This window comes from Oncorhynchus tshawytscha, linkage group LG20 (genome assembly GCF_018296145.1).
Source record: "Oncorhynchus tshawytscha isolate Ot180627B linkage group LG20, Otsh_v2.0, whole genome shotgun sequence".
Taxonomy (NCBI): Eukaryota; Metazoa; Chordata; class Actinopteri; order Salmoniformes; family Salmonidae; genus Oncorhynchus; species Oncorhynchus tshawytscha.
The window spans coordinates 42194709-42210860 of NC_056448.1; the positions used below are offsets into that span (position 1 = coordinate 42194709).

A 16152-nucleotide genomic window follows, 5' to 3' on the forward strand; every position below is an offset into this window, starting at 1 on the left:
CTTCATTCAAATTCTTACCCTCCCATTTTAGAATGAATGCGCAATAATGACCCCAGACCAGCTCATGGAGAATCTTATCACATATGCCTGCAATAATTCGAGTCATTTTATTCTAATGGCTTACCCTATGATAATGCACAAAATCACAGATTTGGCACATCATTGCGCACGTTTACGCATCATTTAAATGTATTGAGGCACAATTACATTAGCCTGCCATTAGCAAACTAACTCAATATGATTTAAATATTTCGGACTGATAAGTATTTTAAATGTTGTTGTTTTTATCCTTGCTTGGCTAGTTCGTAACAATTGCTAACTTGTATTTGTACTGTATATTGATATGTTAAGATATTGGCGGTCAAAGATATAATGCGTTACTGTCTATGTTTAGCAGAAATATTTGTTGTGTAGGGGAGGGCAATAAATAATCGAACACACTTAAATGTTATACAAGTAGTTTGAGGCAGTCGTTAAATTACAAGCATTTTCAAGTGCAAATTTAGTAGCAAATGTTTTGGTCAACAGCTCGGAGATATAACATTGCTCCTAGGAAGGTTTTTACAATTAACCCAGGTCTATAATGTCGGCCCAAAAGTTAGGAATTACACCACCCCTCCTCCCCCTCCAACAAGGCCATCCTCATGCCAAGTGACATTACTGTCATTATGTGAAGGCTCTTATGAGACTGCACAGGGTCTTTTTTGTGGCAAGAATCTCTTAGAAATGCATGCTGCATGCATTCCAATGGTGTGGACCAAATGGTTGTTGTATGTATCTTCTCTTAACTCCCACCAGGGTCTCATTGCGCTGGTCTCTTTAGCACCATGGTGCTCGGGGCCTCCTCCAGTGCACCTAACCTACAAGATTATGCTCGCGCGCACCGTAAAAAGCTGACCTCTTCTGGCTTCTTAGATGGTATGTGCAAACACGCACACACATCTTTAAAAAAATTTAAAAAGATTTTTCATTTTTCTAAAGGAATACTGTCATTTCCTGTTTCAATAGGAAATATATGAATGTATTCTGACACTTTGTGTCGGTCCCTCTAATTTACCATATTGTGTTTTTGGACAGAAACATAATTCATGTTATTGGGAGAAGAAATTGTAATAATCTATATTTTCTAGTTAATAAGTCCATTGTTTTGGTAGTGAATTTAAGGTTTATTCATACAAAATAAGACGTATTTTTCGGAGTTGTGCACAATGTTGCACTCAGTACTGATCCCCCTCATAACTTCTTTTGATAATCAATATCTTATTTAAGTAACTTACTTTCAATTCAAATTAATTGCGGGTCAAATATTCCTGTCTCAGAAATCTTGTACTATATCGATTTAGCTAAACGATGAGGTGTGAACATCCATTATTTCATTCATTACTACATAAAAAAAATAAAATAAAAATACTCACGCAAACAATTTCTTATGGCTAGAATCCGAACCGGACATCTGCACACGTAACTAAGATGCAACTAAACATTTAGCTTTGATCTCAAAGAGTTGCGTGTATGGATCTCAAGTAAGGACTTGGCCCTCAATCACAGTTTACCTTCAATCAATTTAAATCATCCGTGATTTATTTTGGGGGGAAATTTACAATTTTTGTAATTTGTATTACAAATACAATTTTAAAATGTAAAACTTTGTTACTGTAGCTAGCTGTAAAGTGCATATGTTGTAATATGCTTGGAAAGTAGATCACAGCTGGAGGAGACACCTCGTCATTTTTTCGGGGTATGTTTTTGACACGACGGGTAGCAAGTAGAAGTGTGCGAACGGTTGCTAACTATCTGTAAATATCTTAAGCTAACTGGCTAATTAACTTAGCTAGCTGGCTAAATTTGGGGCGAAACAATTAACGTATTTACAGTTGGTTAGCTACCGCATCGCTCTTTGCTAGCAAACTTAATGCTCCCTTCAAAACTAGTAAAGTGTCTCCACTAATGTCTACATTTTGGCGTCTCCACTTAACAACCATATTATTCAGTGTTGGGGTCCATTTCAATTATAAATTGGAATTGGAATTTCAGTTTACTTCCGGAATTGACTTAATTTAAATGGAATTGACCACATCCCTGGTTTTGTAGCCATATTACACTCTTCAAACAGTTGTCTACAAATACTTCATTGTAATTTGGTTATGAATATTGTCGTTGAATACGTTTTTTTTTTTGTAGTTTTCTTACGCTAGCTTTTCCGTATTTTTATGCATTTTAGAGAATCCTTTTGGACCTTTCCAGACATTTTTGATAGAGCTTTTATTAAAACAGCCCTATTCCACAAAGTTTAGGAGAAGAAAAATTGTATTATGCTGGCAGACTGTGGAATAAGGTGTAGATGATAATATTTTTATTTCTCACCCAGTTTTAGAACGCTACGAAGTACTACATGTTATAGCACTTTTGCACAGACTGTTTCACTGTTGTCATTTACATGGGCATTTGATTTCAAGCCGGAGTCATTCCACCACAAAAAGCACAAGAAATAGCATTTCACCACCCACCATCTCAGATTGTTCTGAAATTATTTGTATAGTTCGAAACAGATAAGATTTAGTATTCCTGAAACATTATTTTGTTGAAATACACTACGTTACCAAAAATGTGTGAACACCTGCTCGTCGAACATCTCATTCCAAAATCATGGGGATTAATATGGAGTTGGTCCTCTTTTTGTTGCTGTCACAGCCTCTACTCTTCTGGGAAGGCTTTCCCCTAGATGTTGGAGTATTGCTGCAGGGTCTTGCTTCCATTCAGCCACAAGAGCATTAGTGAGGTAGGGCACTGATGTTGGGCGATTAGACCTGGCTCGCAGTTGGCGTTCCAATTCATCCCAAAGGTGTTCGATAGAGTTGAGGTCAGGGCTCTGTGCAGGCCAAGTTTTTCCACACTAATCTTGACAAAGCATTTCTGTATGGACCTCACTTTGTGCATGGGGGCATTGTCATGCTGAAACAGGAAAGGACCTTCCTTGCCCGAACCATGAAAAACAACCCCAGACCATTATTCCTCCTCCACCCAACTTTACAGTTGGCACTATGCAGTGGGGCAGGTAGCGTTCTGCTGGCATCCGCCAAACCCAGATTCGTCCGTCAGATTGCCAGATGGTGAATTCATCACTCCAGAGAACGCGTTTCCACTGCTCCAATGGGGGCGAGCTTTACACCACTCCAGCCGACGCTTGGCATTGCGCATGGTGATCTTAGGCTTGTGAGCGGCTGCTCGGCCATAAAAACCCATTTCATCAAGCTCCCGACTAACAGTTATTTGGTTGGTGTTACTTCCAGAGGCAGTTTGGAACTCGGTTGTGAGTGTTGCACCTCAGGACGGACGATTTTTACGCCATGAGCGCTTCAGCACTAGGCGATCCCGTTCTGAGAGCTTGTGTGCAGCTCTAGCAAGGCAAAAATTTGAGGAAGTGATTGTTGGAAAGGTGGCATCCTATGATGGTGCCACGTTGAAAGTCACTGACCTTGACCCCCCGAGTGGCGCAGGCGTCACTACTGCCTGTGGTTCGATCCCAGGCTGTGTCACAGCCGGCCGTAACCAGGAGTCCCATAGGGCGGTGCACAATTGGCCAAGCATTGTCCGGGTTTGGGGAGGGTTTGGCCCGGGGGCTTTCCTTGACTTATCGCGCTCTAGTGACTCCTTGTGGCGGGCCGTGCACCTGCAAGCTGACCTCAGTTGAACAGTGTTTCCTCCCACAGAGTGGTGCGGCTGGCTTCTGGGTTAAGAAGCAGCTCGGCTTGGCAGGTCATGTTTCAAAGGACGCATTACTCGACCTCTCCCGAGCCCGTTGGGGAGTTGCAGCAATGAGACAAGATCGTAACTACCAATTGGATATCACAAAATTGTGGAGAGAAAGGGGATACAATTACAACAAACAAACAAAATGATAATCACTGAGCCATTCTACTGCCAATGTTTGTCTGTGGAGATTGCATGGCTGTGTGCTTGATTTTATACACCTGTCAGCAATGGGTGTAGCTGAAATAGCATTTGAAAGGGTATCTACATACTTTTGTGTATATAGTGTAATTTGATATCTGAGCAATTAAGCTAATTGATTGTACCCAAGTTGTCAATTTTTTTTATTTACAAGATTCATATAATCTTCAATAAATATAGTACCTAATATCCGACTTAGACCATAATTCTTCCTAACAATAATTAAGACATGAGGAATACAATAAAATGGTAAAAAGGCCACCCACGGACACCCCACCCCAACAACTACGGCAATCCCACCCCAACAACCTGTATACAGTATCAGGTCTCTGTTTGACAAATAGTATGGATCTGCTGCTTGGACTATTGCTTATTCATCATTTGTAATGTATTCCCTGTGAATCAGGTGACTTTTGTTCTGAGAAATCGGCCATTGAAGTGGCTTGCATTGTTTACAATAAATTCGTTTTGCCCACTAGATGTCGCTGTTCCTGATGCTTTTATCCGTTTTGCTGGTCTCTTGTGTTTATTAAATGGATCACAAAGTTTCCTCTGCAACCTTGGGTAGAAAACCAATAGCTTTTGCTCATGATGAAAATACATTGTGTGGTCATCCTCACAATAGAAACCAGTCCTCCATGAAAAGTGATTCAGTTTGCCCTTCTCTTAGGCTTAACTTGTGTCCAGGAAACGGCCCCTTTGTGTGTTTTATTCCCTTCAAAAATAGGGTATGGATTAGTTAGACCATTCCTGGCGAACAAGCAAACCATTAGGCTACATCAATTCTAATGGTTTCAATTGTAAAAGTCCCAAACACATACTCTATAGTGTTTTTCAAGTGTAATGGTATTGGGGCTGGGTTGGGTTTAATGGTAAATGTCACTAATCACACTAAATATTAGGGATGCAATAGTACACGGTATGTTGTCGAACCGTTCGGTACGCCCCCTACAGTGTTCAATACGCACACGTGAACCGCGGAATTACAATATGCCTGTCGTTTTCCTATAATTTCCCAAACTTTCTTATTGCTCTGCAGACTACACGCACGTTGTACATTCAGATCCACAGAACCAGACGTGCAGCTTGTGAACAGGCAAGGCAGGCAACTGCTTGGGGCCCCAGGCCATTAGGGGACTCCTGAGGGCTGACAGACTTTACTCCACAGCAATGTCTCAAAATGTGTCAACTGCAACCCCCTCCCCCTTAAACAACCAATGTACAATTTGCAATGACATCTCAGTAGGAAACTGCCCTAAAGGGGCCCCATGAAGAGAGGGGAAACACACAAAAAAAGCACATTTGAAGAGATACCGCTGTCTTTCAAATCCGCTGTGTGGGAAATGTTGGATTCAGTGTGCAATACGATGACAAGGGTAAGAAGACCGTAAACAAACAAAGTACAGTCTGCAAGCATTGCTTTGCCACTGTCAGCTACTCGAGTGGAAACACTTCAAACGTGATGCGTAATTTACGTGGCCATCACCCGGCTGTATCCCTTGTAGGTAAAGCTGGAGCAAGGAGAGTCCACTCGTTTGCGAAAACACAACAATCTCTCGTTGCTGCCTTCCAACAACAATTTGCGACAAATTCAGAAAAACATAAAGAAATAACAAAAGTAGTGGGGGTATTCATAGCCAAAGATTTGCAGCCCTATTCAGTGGTTACTGACTCGGGATTTCGTCACCTGATGATTTTTTTTAACCGCGTTACAATGTCCCCTCCCGCACACATTTCAGTAGCAAAGTAATTCCCAAACTCTATGAAACATCACGGAGAGAAAATGAAAACAAATTGATACAGACACCCTATATACCTCTCTCCACTGATAGTTGAACCTCCAGAGGAACTCAAAGCTACCTCACTGTGATGGTTCACTATGTACTGGAAGCTACCTCACTGTGATGGTTCACTATGTGCTGGAAGCTACCTCACTGTGATGGTTCACTATGTGCTGGAAGCTACCTCACTGTGATGGTTCACTATGTACTGGATGCTACCTCACTGTGATGGTTCACTATTACTGGAAGCTACCTCACTGTGACGGTTCACTATTACTGGAAGCTACCTCACTGTGACGGTTCACTATTACTGGAAGCTACCTCACTGTGACGGTTCACTATTACTGGAAGCTACCTCACTGTGACGGTTCACTATGTACTAGATTAGGAGATAAAGAGCTACATGTTGCAAACTCATCCCTTGTATGAGAGTCATACAAACGCACACTTTACTTAAATACAAAGAAACCGTACCGTTACCATTGCCCACAAACTGTGATGCATACCAAACCGTGGGTCTACTGTACCGTTGCATCCTTACCAAGTATGGAGATGTATTGAAAAACACAATTATTAGTAAACAAATGCCATGCAATGGTTTATAATTTCATTAGGGTTTTTATTCACATTTTTAGTCACAAACTAATTTCTCAAGTTTTGAGCTTGTATGAAACGTGTTTTGAGAATTGCATAGGGATAGCTTTCTCAGAGAGAGGCCACTTGTTGGACTGTTCAAGGAGAGTTGGGTTGGAAGCTTTAGGTTGATAAGAGAAGGACAAACTGAATTGCTTTCATGGAGAACTGGCTTGAATTGTGAGGATGATCACACCATTTTATTTTGATCATGAGCCAAATCTATTGCTTTTCTACCCAGAGTTGCAAAGAAAAGGTTGTGTTCCATTTAATAAATACAACAGACAGCAAAGTGGATAGGAACAGTGGAATTTAGTGGTAAAAACCTGGTACTTTCACACTGATTTATGGTAAATAATACAAGTGATTTCAATTTACAACAGGGGGAATAAAAATATAGCCAGATTTGCAGGAAATGCATTACAAAAGATGAAGAAGCAATACAACAAACCGCAGCTTTATACTACTATTCAAACGTAAGAAATTCTACTATATACAGGTTGTTGTGGTGGGTTTGGCGCTGAGGTCCATGGGTGGCTTTTTGAACATTTTAGTGGATTCCTCATGTCTTACTCAGTGATGGGGAAAGTACCCAATTGTCATACTTGAGTATAAGTAAAGATACCTTAACAGAAAATGACTCGTGTAAAAGTCACCCAGTAATATACTACTAATATACTAAGTCTAAAGGTATTTGGTTTGAAATATACTTCAGTATCGGAAGTAAATGTAATTGCTAAAATATACTTAAGTATCAAAACTAAAAGTAAACATAATTTCAAATTCCTTATTAGGCAAACCAGATGGTACGATTTTCTTTTTTAAGTAGTCAAAAATATAAATAGGGACGTTAAAGTACAGATTCTTCCAAAAACGACTTAAGTAAAAAAGACTTTAAAGAGCTACTTTAAGTAGTTTACACCACTGGTCTTACTCGGTGGTAGGAAGTTGGGTACTGTACTGTATACTGTATTTGTTGAATATTATGTGAATGACCACAAATCAAAAGGGCAAATTTGGGTGCACTCAAATTATAAGAGATTCATTTAAAACAAAATAATGTTTCAGGAATGCGGTTCTTATCTGTTTATAACTACAGAAATGATTTCAGAACCATCTGAGATGATGGGTGTCATGGCTTGCTAAACCATCTGTTTGAGTCATGAAGAAAATCCACATTTCTTAGAATTGTGGCTGTCAAAAATGAACAGCTTTTCCTTTAGTTTGATGCAAATTGATCAGGTTTATCAAACTTTGAATTTATTACCCCATAAAATCCAGGATTCTTTGCACAGTCACATAGAATGTATCCTATTTGTAATCATTTATAGCAGTGGAAAGATGCCGAAGCACCAGCTAGGTAAATGTAGGAAAACGAGTTGGTGGAAGGCAGGTGGTGAATGTACAGAGGCTACAGTAGATGTGGTTTGGGTTGGATTCTGCCATATGCAAGGTCCAATGAAGTGTGGGACCAACAGGTGTCCATTGGCCTTTTTAGAAATGTTTCCGTCCTAACACCCCCCTTCAGCAGATAACAATAACAATTGTTAATCTTCACAAACTTTGCTCTGGCTGAGAGAATCCCAACAGTTAACTCACTACTAAAACAAGCGCTCCGTTTCCCACCCTTCTCACCTGCATGCCTTCTAATACTTGATTTATTTTGCCTTTTCCTAACCTCTATTCCTTTTAGCTGTTGTACATTTCAGGTACCTGTTTTTCTCTTTCTCAGAGGCCACGCGTGGGTCTGCTGTAAAACGATTTTCTATCTCATTTGCGCGACACCCAACCAATGGTATGTTTGCTTTTGTTAATTAAGATGCATCCTTACCTCATCCCTGTTGTCATTTTGATCTGGATAGAATCTTCCCTCATGAGATCCTCTGCTAGTGTCAAAGCAGTGCACAGGGAATGTGATCCTAAACATTGAGACTTCTGAATGCTCACGCAGCCCTCCAAGATCATGTGCTTCTTTTGTTCGCCTGAAAAGTCCCCCTGTTTGTCACCCTATAGTTTAGGATTACATGGAGCTATTTTGTGACCTGCTAGGCTAGCTAGACCTGTCCCCTGCTTATCTGTTCATTGTAATAGTCAGTGCTGTAGTTTGGTTTGAATATGGCCTTCAATTTTTTCTTGATGACTTTTGTTGTGTTGGAGTTGGGTGACTGTATCACAACAATGTTGCCAATAGTTATACCGTTGATCTTGTAATGCTGCTGATCTAGTCAAATATGATAATGCTGCTGATCTAGTCAAATATGGTAATGCCGCTGATCTAGTCAAATATGATAATGCCACTGATCTAGTCAAATATGATAATGCTGCTGATCTAGTCAAATATGATAATGCTGCTGATCTAGTCAAATATGGTAATGCTGCTGATCTAGTCAAATATGGTAATGCTGCTAATCTAGGCAAATGTAGTAATGCTGCTAATCTAGGCAAATGTAGTAATGCTGCTAATCTAGGCAAATGTAGTAATGCTGCTAATCTAGGCAAATGTAGTAATGCTGCTAATCTAGGCAAATGTAGTAATGCTTTTAGTCTATGGCAAATATAACAATGCTGCTAATCTAGTCAAATGTAGTAATGCTGCTAATTTAGGCAACTATAGTGATGCTGCTAATCTAGTCAAATTTAGCTATAATATCTATTGCACTTTTATATTTTTTCATGTAAAGGCAACTTTTTAAATCAATGTTATATCTGGGATTAATATGTTCTTACATTTGGGCCACATAAACCTGTCAGTCACCTCAGTTTGTGGTTAACGCTGTAATTTTGATGCAACAAAATATGATTTTGTATTTAAAGTACGTTCTTTGTACATTAAACCAATTTGCACTAATTTGATCATTTTGGATTATCATTTTTTTTTTCTGCTTTTCTAAATGGGTCAGTCTTTTCCAGTATGTTCTGTGGTAAGTCTTTTATTATGTTTAATTTACCCATTTATATCTTGTCTGAACGTTGTTTGGTGTTTTTAGTTCATATAGATTTCTGTTGTGTATAGTTCAGCTTCCTTTCTCAGTCTAGACCTCCAGTCTCTTAAATGTAGTCTTCCCTGTTTTCTCCTTTCCTCAGACCCTTGGCTATGAAAATACTTTGAGTAGCTGTGTGCTTTAGTCCTGCCCCTCAGAACACTTTTGCTCATGAAAATTATATTTCTATTTGTTGCTGTTGACAGGTGCTATCTATGATAAGTAATCTAAGCCACAGCCATACAGTACATGTCCTACAGTCCAAAAAGGTTTAGTATATTTGTTGATAAAATATTAAGATTTGTTATCATTGTTACTGTTAATTTCAAGCATATACAGTACCAGTCAAAGATTTGGACACACCTACTCAAGGATTTTTCTATATTTTTTTACTATTATCTACATTATAGAATAATATTGAAGATGTCAAAACTATGAAATAACACATATGGAATCATGTAGTAACCAAAAAAGTGTTAAAAAGTAGTCACCCTTTGCCTTGATGACAGCATTGCACAATCTTGGCATTCTCTCAACCAGCTTTGCCTGGGTGTGTCCAAACTTTTGACTGGTACTTTATATATTTACTTAATATACAGTTGAAGTCGGGAAGTTTACATACACTTAGGTTGGAGTCATTAACTTGTTTTTCAACCACTCCACAAATTTCTTGTTAACAGACTATAGTTTTAGCAAGTCGGTTAGGACATCTACTTTGTGCATGACACAAGTAATTTCTCCAACAATTGTTTACAGACAGATTATTTCACTTATAATTCACTGTATTCCAGTGGGTCGGAAGTTTACATACACTAAGTTGACTGCCTTTCAACAGCTTGGAAAATTCCAGAAAATTATGGCAGCCGTCATACCGCTCAGGAAGGAGATGTGTTCTGTCTCCTAGAGATGAACGTACTTTGGTGCGAAAAGTGCAAATCAATCCCAGAACAACAGCAAAGGACCTTGTGAAGATGCTGGAGGAAACATGTACAAGAGTATTTATATCCACAGTAAAAAAGAGTCCTATATCGACAACCCGAAAGGCCGCTCAGCAAGGAAGAAGCCACTGCTCCAAAATCGGCATAAAAAAGCCAGACTACGGTTTGAAACTGCACATGGGGACAAAGATCATACTTTTTGGAAAAATGTCCTCTGGTCTGATGAAACAAAAATAGAACTGTTTGGCCATAAGGACCATTGTTATGTTTTGAGGAAAAAGGGGAAGGCTTGCAAGCCGTAGAACACCATCCCAACCATGAAGCACGGGGGTGGCAGCATCATGTTGTGGGGGTGCTTTGCTGCAGGAGGGACTGGTGCACTTCACAAAATAGATGGCATCATGAGGGAGGACAATTATGTGAAAACATTGAAGCAACATCTCAAGACATCAGTCAGGAAGTTGAAGCTTGGTCGCAAATGGGTCTTCCAAATGGACAATGACCCCAAGCATACTTCCATACTTGGCAAAATGGCTTAAGGACAACAAAGTCAAGGTATTGGAGTGGCCATCACAAAGCCCTGACCTCAATCCTATAGAAGATGTGTTGGCAGAACTGAAAAAGCGTTTGCGAGCAAGGTCGTCTACAAACCTGACTCAGTTACACCAGCTCTGTCAGGAGGAATGGGCCAAAATTCACCCAACTTATTGTGAGAAGCTTGTGGAAGGCTACCCGAAATGATTGACAGAAGTTAAACAATTTAAAGGCAATGTTACCAAATACTAATTGAGTGTATGTGAACTTCTGACCCACTGGGAATGTGATGAAAGAAATAAAAGCTGAAATAAATCATTCTCTCTCCTATTATTCTGACATTTCACATTCTTAAAATAAAGTGGTGATCCTAACTGACCTAAAACAGGGATTTTTTACTAGGGTTAAATGTCAGGAATTGTGAAAAGCTGAGTTTAAATGTATTTGGCTAAGGTGTATGCAAACTTCCGACTTCAACTGTATATTTCTTGTTATAGGGAAAGTTTAGAAGTTTTTTTTAAGAAAGGGGGAAGATCCAATATATACCTTTTCCTGAGGGATCATATAGTGTAACTACAGTGTTATACATCCCTGCAAATATATTCACATTTGGCCACAAATACGTTTTTAATGATAAAGGAACTTTGTTCAAATCTAATATTTTTTTATATTAATTTACATCATATCGCAAAATGTGTCTTTCTACAGAGTACCCATGTTTTTCATCCATGGTGTGTTAGACTCATTGGGGGGGTATTCATACAAATAAATATGTGGTTATTGCTTAAAATGATAAGTTCAATTGATATTAGTTATATATTTAGCAAACATATTTTGTTCTATGTATTGACTCAATGACATGCTAATGGGGAAGATTTTGATGCTGTTATTAGTGATCAAATAAATGTCCCCTTTTGCTCTCTGTTGTTTTAACCAGAGAAGCAATGCTCATTGTAACATACTAACCAAAAATGTTTTCTGCATCATCACCTTTGTCTGCAGTGTCTCAGACACATTTATTTACACTTTGGTGTTACTGTAATGCCTAGATATTATTTTCTCAGTTACCATCTCAGCTATCAAATTTGACATACTTTGGAAACTGAATCTACCACAGCTCTGTCGTGAAAATACACACTGTTAAAAACCTGAAGTATTATTTATATATTAATGCAATAATTTAGGAAATAAGTATATCTAACCAATTCCAATTGTATACAGTGCATTTGGAAAGTATTCAGACCCCTTGACTTTTTACACATATTACACTTTACAGCCTTATTCTAAAATGTATTTAAATTGTTTTTCCCCTTCATCAATCTACACACAATACCCCATGATGACAAAGCAAAAATAGGTTTTTATACATTTTTGCAAATATATTAAAAATAAAAAAATATTACGTTTAAATAAGTATTCAGACTTTTTACTCAGTACTGTGTTGAAGCGCCTTTTGCAGGGATTACAGCCTAGAGTCTTCTTGGGTATGACGCTACAAGCTTGGCTCACCTGTATTTGGGGAGTTTCTCCCATTCTTCTCTGCAGATCCTCTCAAGCTCTGTCAGGTTGGAAGGGGAGCGTCGCTGCACAGCTATTTTCAGGGCTCTCCAGAGATGTTCAATCGGGTTAAAGTACAGGGTCGGCCTAGGCCGCTCAAGGACTCCTGCATTGTCTTGGCTGTGTGCTTAGGGGGGTTGTCCTTTTGGAAGGTGAACCTTCACCCCAGTCTGAGGTCATGAGCACTCTGGAGCAGGTTTTCATCAAGGATCTCTCTCTTTCTTCAAGGATCTCTTCATCAAGGATCTCTCTGTATCCTTCCCTCAATCCTGACTAGGCTCCCAGTCCCTGCTGCTGAAAAAACTGATGCTGCCACTGCCATGCTTCACCATAGAGATGGTGCCAGGTTTCCTCCAGATGTGACGCTTGGGATTCAGGCCAAGAGTTCAATCTTGGTTTCATCAGACCAGATAATCTTGTTCCTCATGGTCTGAGAGTCTTTGCATGCCTTTTGGCAAACTCCAAGCCGACTAGCATGTGCCTTTTACTGAGGAGTGGCTTCCGTCTGGCCACTCTACCATAAAGACCTGATTGGTGGAGTGCTGCAGAGATGGTTGTCCTTCTAGAAGGTTCTCCCATCTCCACAGAGGAACTCTGGAGCTCTGTCTGAGTGACCATTGGGTTCTTGGGCACCTCTCTGACCAAGGTCCTTCTCCGCCAATTGCTCAGTTTGGCTGCGCAACCAGCTCTAGGAAGAGTCTTGGTGGTTCCAAACTTCATCCATTTAAGAATGATGGAGGCCACTGGGGACCTTCTATGCTGCATAAATATTTTGGTTCCCCCAGATCTGTTCTTTGACACAATCCTGTCTCAGAGCTCTACGGACAATTCCTTTGACCTCTTGCCTTGGTTTTTACTCTGACATGCATTGTCAACTGTGGACCTTATATAGACAGGTATGTGCCTTTCCAAATATTTTCCAATCAATTGAATTTACTGCAGGTGGACTCCAATCAAGTTGTAGAAACTTCTCAAAGATGATAAATGGAAACAGGATGCACCTGAGCTCAATTTCGAGTCCAATAGCAAAGAGTCTGAATACTTATGTAAATAAGGTATTTCTGTTTTTAGTTTTGAATACATTTTCAAAAATCTATCAACCTGTTTTCGCTTTGTCATTGAGGTATTGTGTGTAGATTGAGGGCTTTTTTTTTTTTGTTTAATGAATTTTTGAGTAAGGCTGTAATGTAACAAAATGTGGGAATAGTCAAGGGGTCTGAATTCACTGTATTACCCACAGTCACTAATCGATTACCACTTAAGAATAATGCTAGAGCCGCCAAAGAGCAAGCCAAGTGGAAAAAGATGATTCCAGGAAAAAGAAAGTAGCCCCATATTCTTTTATGTATCGTCATTTCTAAAACGTCTTATAGTTGCCATGTACATTAATGCAATTTTCTTACATTATGGTATTTTATTAAATGTGCATTATGCAGATATTGCTTTGCCATTTCCTGGTTGCTAAAATTCTAATAGTTCTCCTAATTTCAGTTTGTGGCAAAACCAAGCAATGTATAGAGAATCATTGTACCATCTAAACCACTGTGAAAATATTTTCAATAACCACAAATATTGTATTGTCAGCTTGTTTGAAGCTGGTGTACAAAACGAAAAGTAAAAGATGCAAAAATGAAACTTAAGAACAGGAATCATAGAAATGGCACACAGAACAGATCTACTGCTTCTTGCTTCCAATGAGAGTGACAGATCTATAACTCATATTTTTATGCAAATTTCATCAGGTTGCCCAAAAAGTTACAACTTGTAGCTTTTAAATTAAATGTTTTTTTTTTTTTTTTTTTAAATAAAAATTAAGACCGCTTTTTCTCCTGAACGATATTGTGGTTTTTGTTAGACCACTTTTTTCAATCTCTCCCCAACGTCCATCAAAGGCTTCAGGGCTATATAAACCAAACTGTATTCCCAACTAGGTTAAGTTAACATTCACTCTTGTGTTTCTTCTCATCCTGGCTGTGACAGTCGTGATGGGTATTGCTTTCAGTGGGATATACTTTGTATCATACATCTGCCTGCATCCTACAGTATTCACCTCAATCAGATCTGATTTTTGTCGGTAGTGTTTTATTTTGTTTGCTGTCACTTGGAGATAATGGAAGCATTGTGATTTTTGTCTGCCGATTTTCAAATAATACAATGTTCTCTGTCATGAGTAGTCTCCAGAGGGCTTGTAGTATTCTCCGTATTGTCGGCTTATCATCTGGAGGCGTTTCCACCCTCTAGGTTTTGAGCTGTACTCCATGGTTCCGTCCATATGCCCCCTGGAGACCCTGCACAACTCGCTCTCGCTGAAACAGATAGACGACTTCCTGGCTTCCATCGCTGCATCTCATGAGTCACTCCTGGACATCTCTGCCTCCTCCCCAGGTACTTATCGCTGGTCATCGTACAGTACAAATGATCAACGGTAATTTTTTGCCTGCCTGCATCTCAATGTCTTTTTTTTTGTGTTCGACAGCTGCAAAAAAAACTCCTTTGAACACTTACACTCCTGCAAAGATATTGCCCTGCCCTTTCACGCAGGGCAAGAAGAATATGGACAAGGCTGCAACTGGTAAACGATTTAGGGTTGAATACCCATCACTTGCTATAGTAGTACTGTAACTAATAGGCTTGCTCTGTCTATGTACTCTTTATTTGACCATTCTTTGGGCTATTCCAGCATTATAGATGTGACATAAGAAATAAAGCAAATACGCTTTTGGTCCTGAGTGGCGCAGCGGTCCTCGGCACTGCTTCTCAGTGCTAGAGGCGTCACTACAGACCCTGGTTTGATTTCAGGCTGTATCACAACCGGCCGTGATTGGGAGCCCCATAGGGCAGGGCGCAATTGGCACAGCGTCGTCCGGGTTCGGCCGGAGTAGGCCGTCATTGCAAATAAGAATTTGTTCTTAACTGACTTGCCTAGTTAAATAAATAAACAAATGGATGTGACATGAAATGTACAAGATTTCAGGGGAGACTGAACATATTTGAAAAAAGTCTGTGTTTGTAAGTCTTTTAGAATGAAAGGCTTAACTGAACACAAAAACAACCATTTTGAAAAGATTGTCTTGCATTATTACTTTGGAGAGGAGAAGCAACGATTATGGATGTGAAACTCTCCTTTATGGATGTGACAGTCTGAAACAGTCAGATTTCTTGATCAAAGTCTATTGTATTGTAACACAAGTGTTGTCATCTGGAATGTTTTTTTAGAATGTCAAACGAAGTGGAACTACATAATTATGGTCCAGAATACTGAATAGTATAATAATGCAAAGCAACACTCCGAACAGAGTATTAAAACATATTTTTAAAAACAACAACATACATTTTCATCAATCACCATTACTAGTTAAATGTAGACATGGGATTATTTTTTATTTTCTTAAAAGGGTGGATCAGCTTTAATATTGTGGATAGATTGTAGCTTCCATCAAAGTAATTGTCTGCATCATTTCCAATCTCCCATATATTTTCGGGGTAAATATATTTATATATACACTACCGTTCAAAAGTTTGGGGTCACTTAGAAATGTCCTTGTTTTTGAAAGAAAAGCACATTTTTTTCCATTAATATAACATCAAATTGATCAGAAATACAGTGTAGACATTGTTAATGTTGTAAATGACTATTGTAGCTGGAAACGGCTGATTTTTAATGGAATATCTACATAGGTGTACAGAGGCCCATTATCAGCAACCATCACTCCTGTTTTCCAATGGCACGTTGTGATAGCTAATCCAAGTTTATCATTTTAAAAGGCTAATTGATCA

The 16152-nt window shown here is 39.2% G+C and overlaps 1 protein-coding gene across 15 annotated transcripts in view; it reads left to right on the forward strand.

The window, feature by feature from the left end:
* Positions 1–16152, forward strand: part of ppip5k2 (diphosphoinositol pentakisphosphate kinase 2) — a 71100-nt gene that overhangs the window by 49095 nt on the left and 5853 nt on the right. For 4 of the 15 annotated variants that reach the window (XM_024381484.2, XM_042302695.1, XM_024381486.2 and 1 more), the window contains 5 exons: positions 799–918; positions 8098–8160; positions 9266–9286; positions 14617–14760; positions 14852–14947. In XM_024381484.2, coding sequence (XP_024237252.1) covers positions 799–918; positions 8098–8160; positions 9266–9286; positions 14617–14760; positions 14852–14947 — 444 coding nt within the window. The remainder of the gene's footprint in view (positions 1–798; positions 919–8097; positions 8161–9265; positions 9287–14616; positions 14761–14851; positions 14948–16152) is intronic. The other 11 variants (XM_024381489.2, XM_042302696.1, XM_024381493.2 and 8 more) reach the window with 5 other exon arrangements.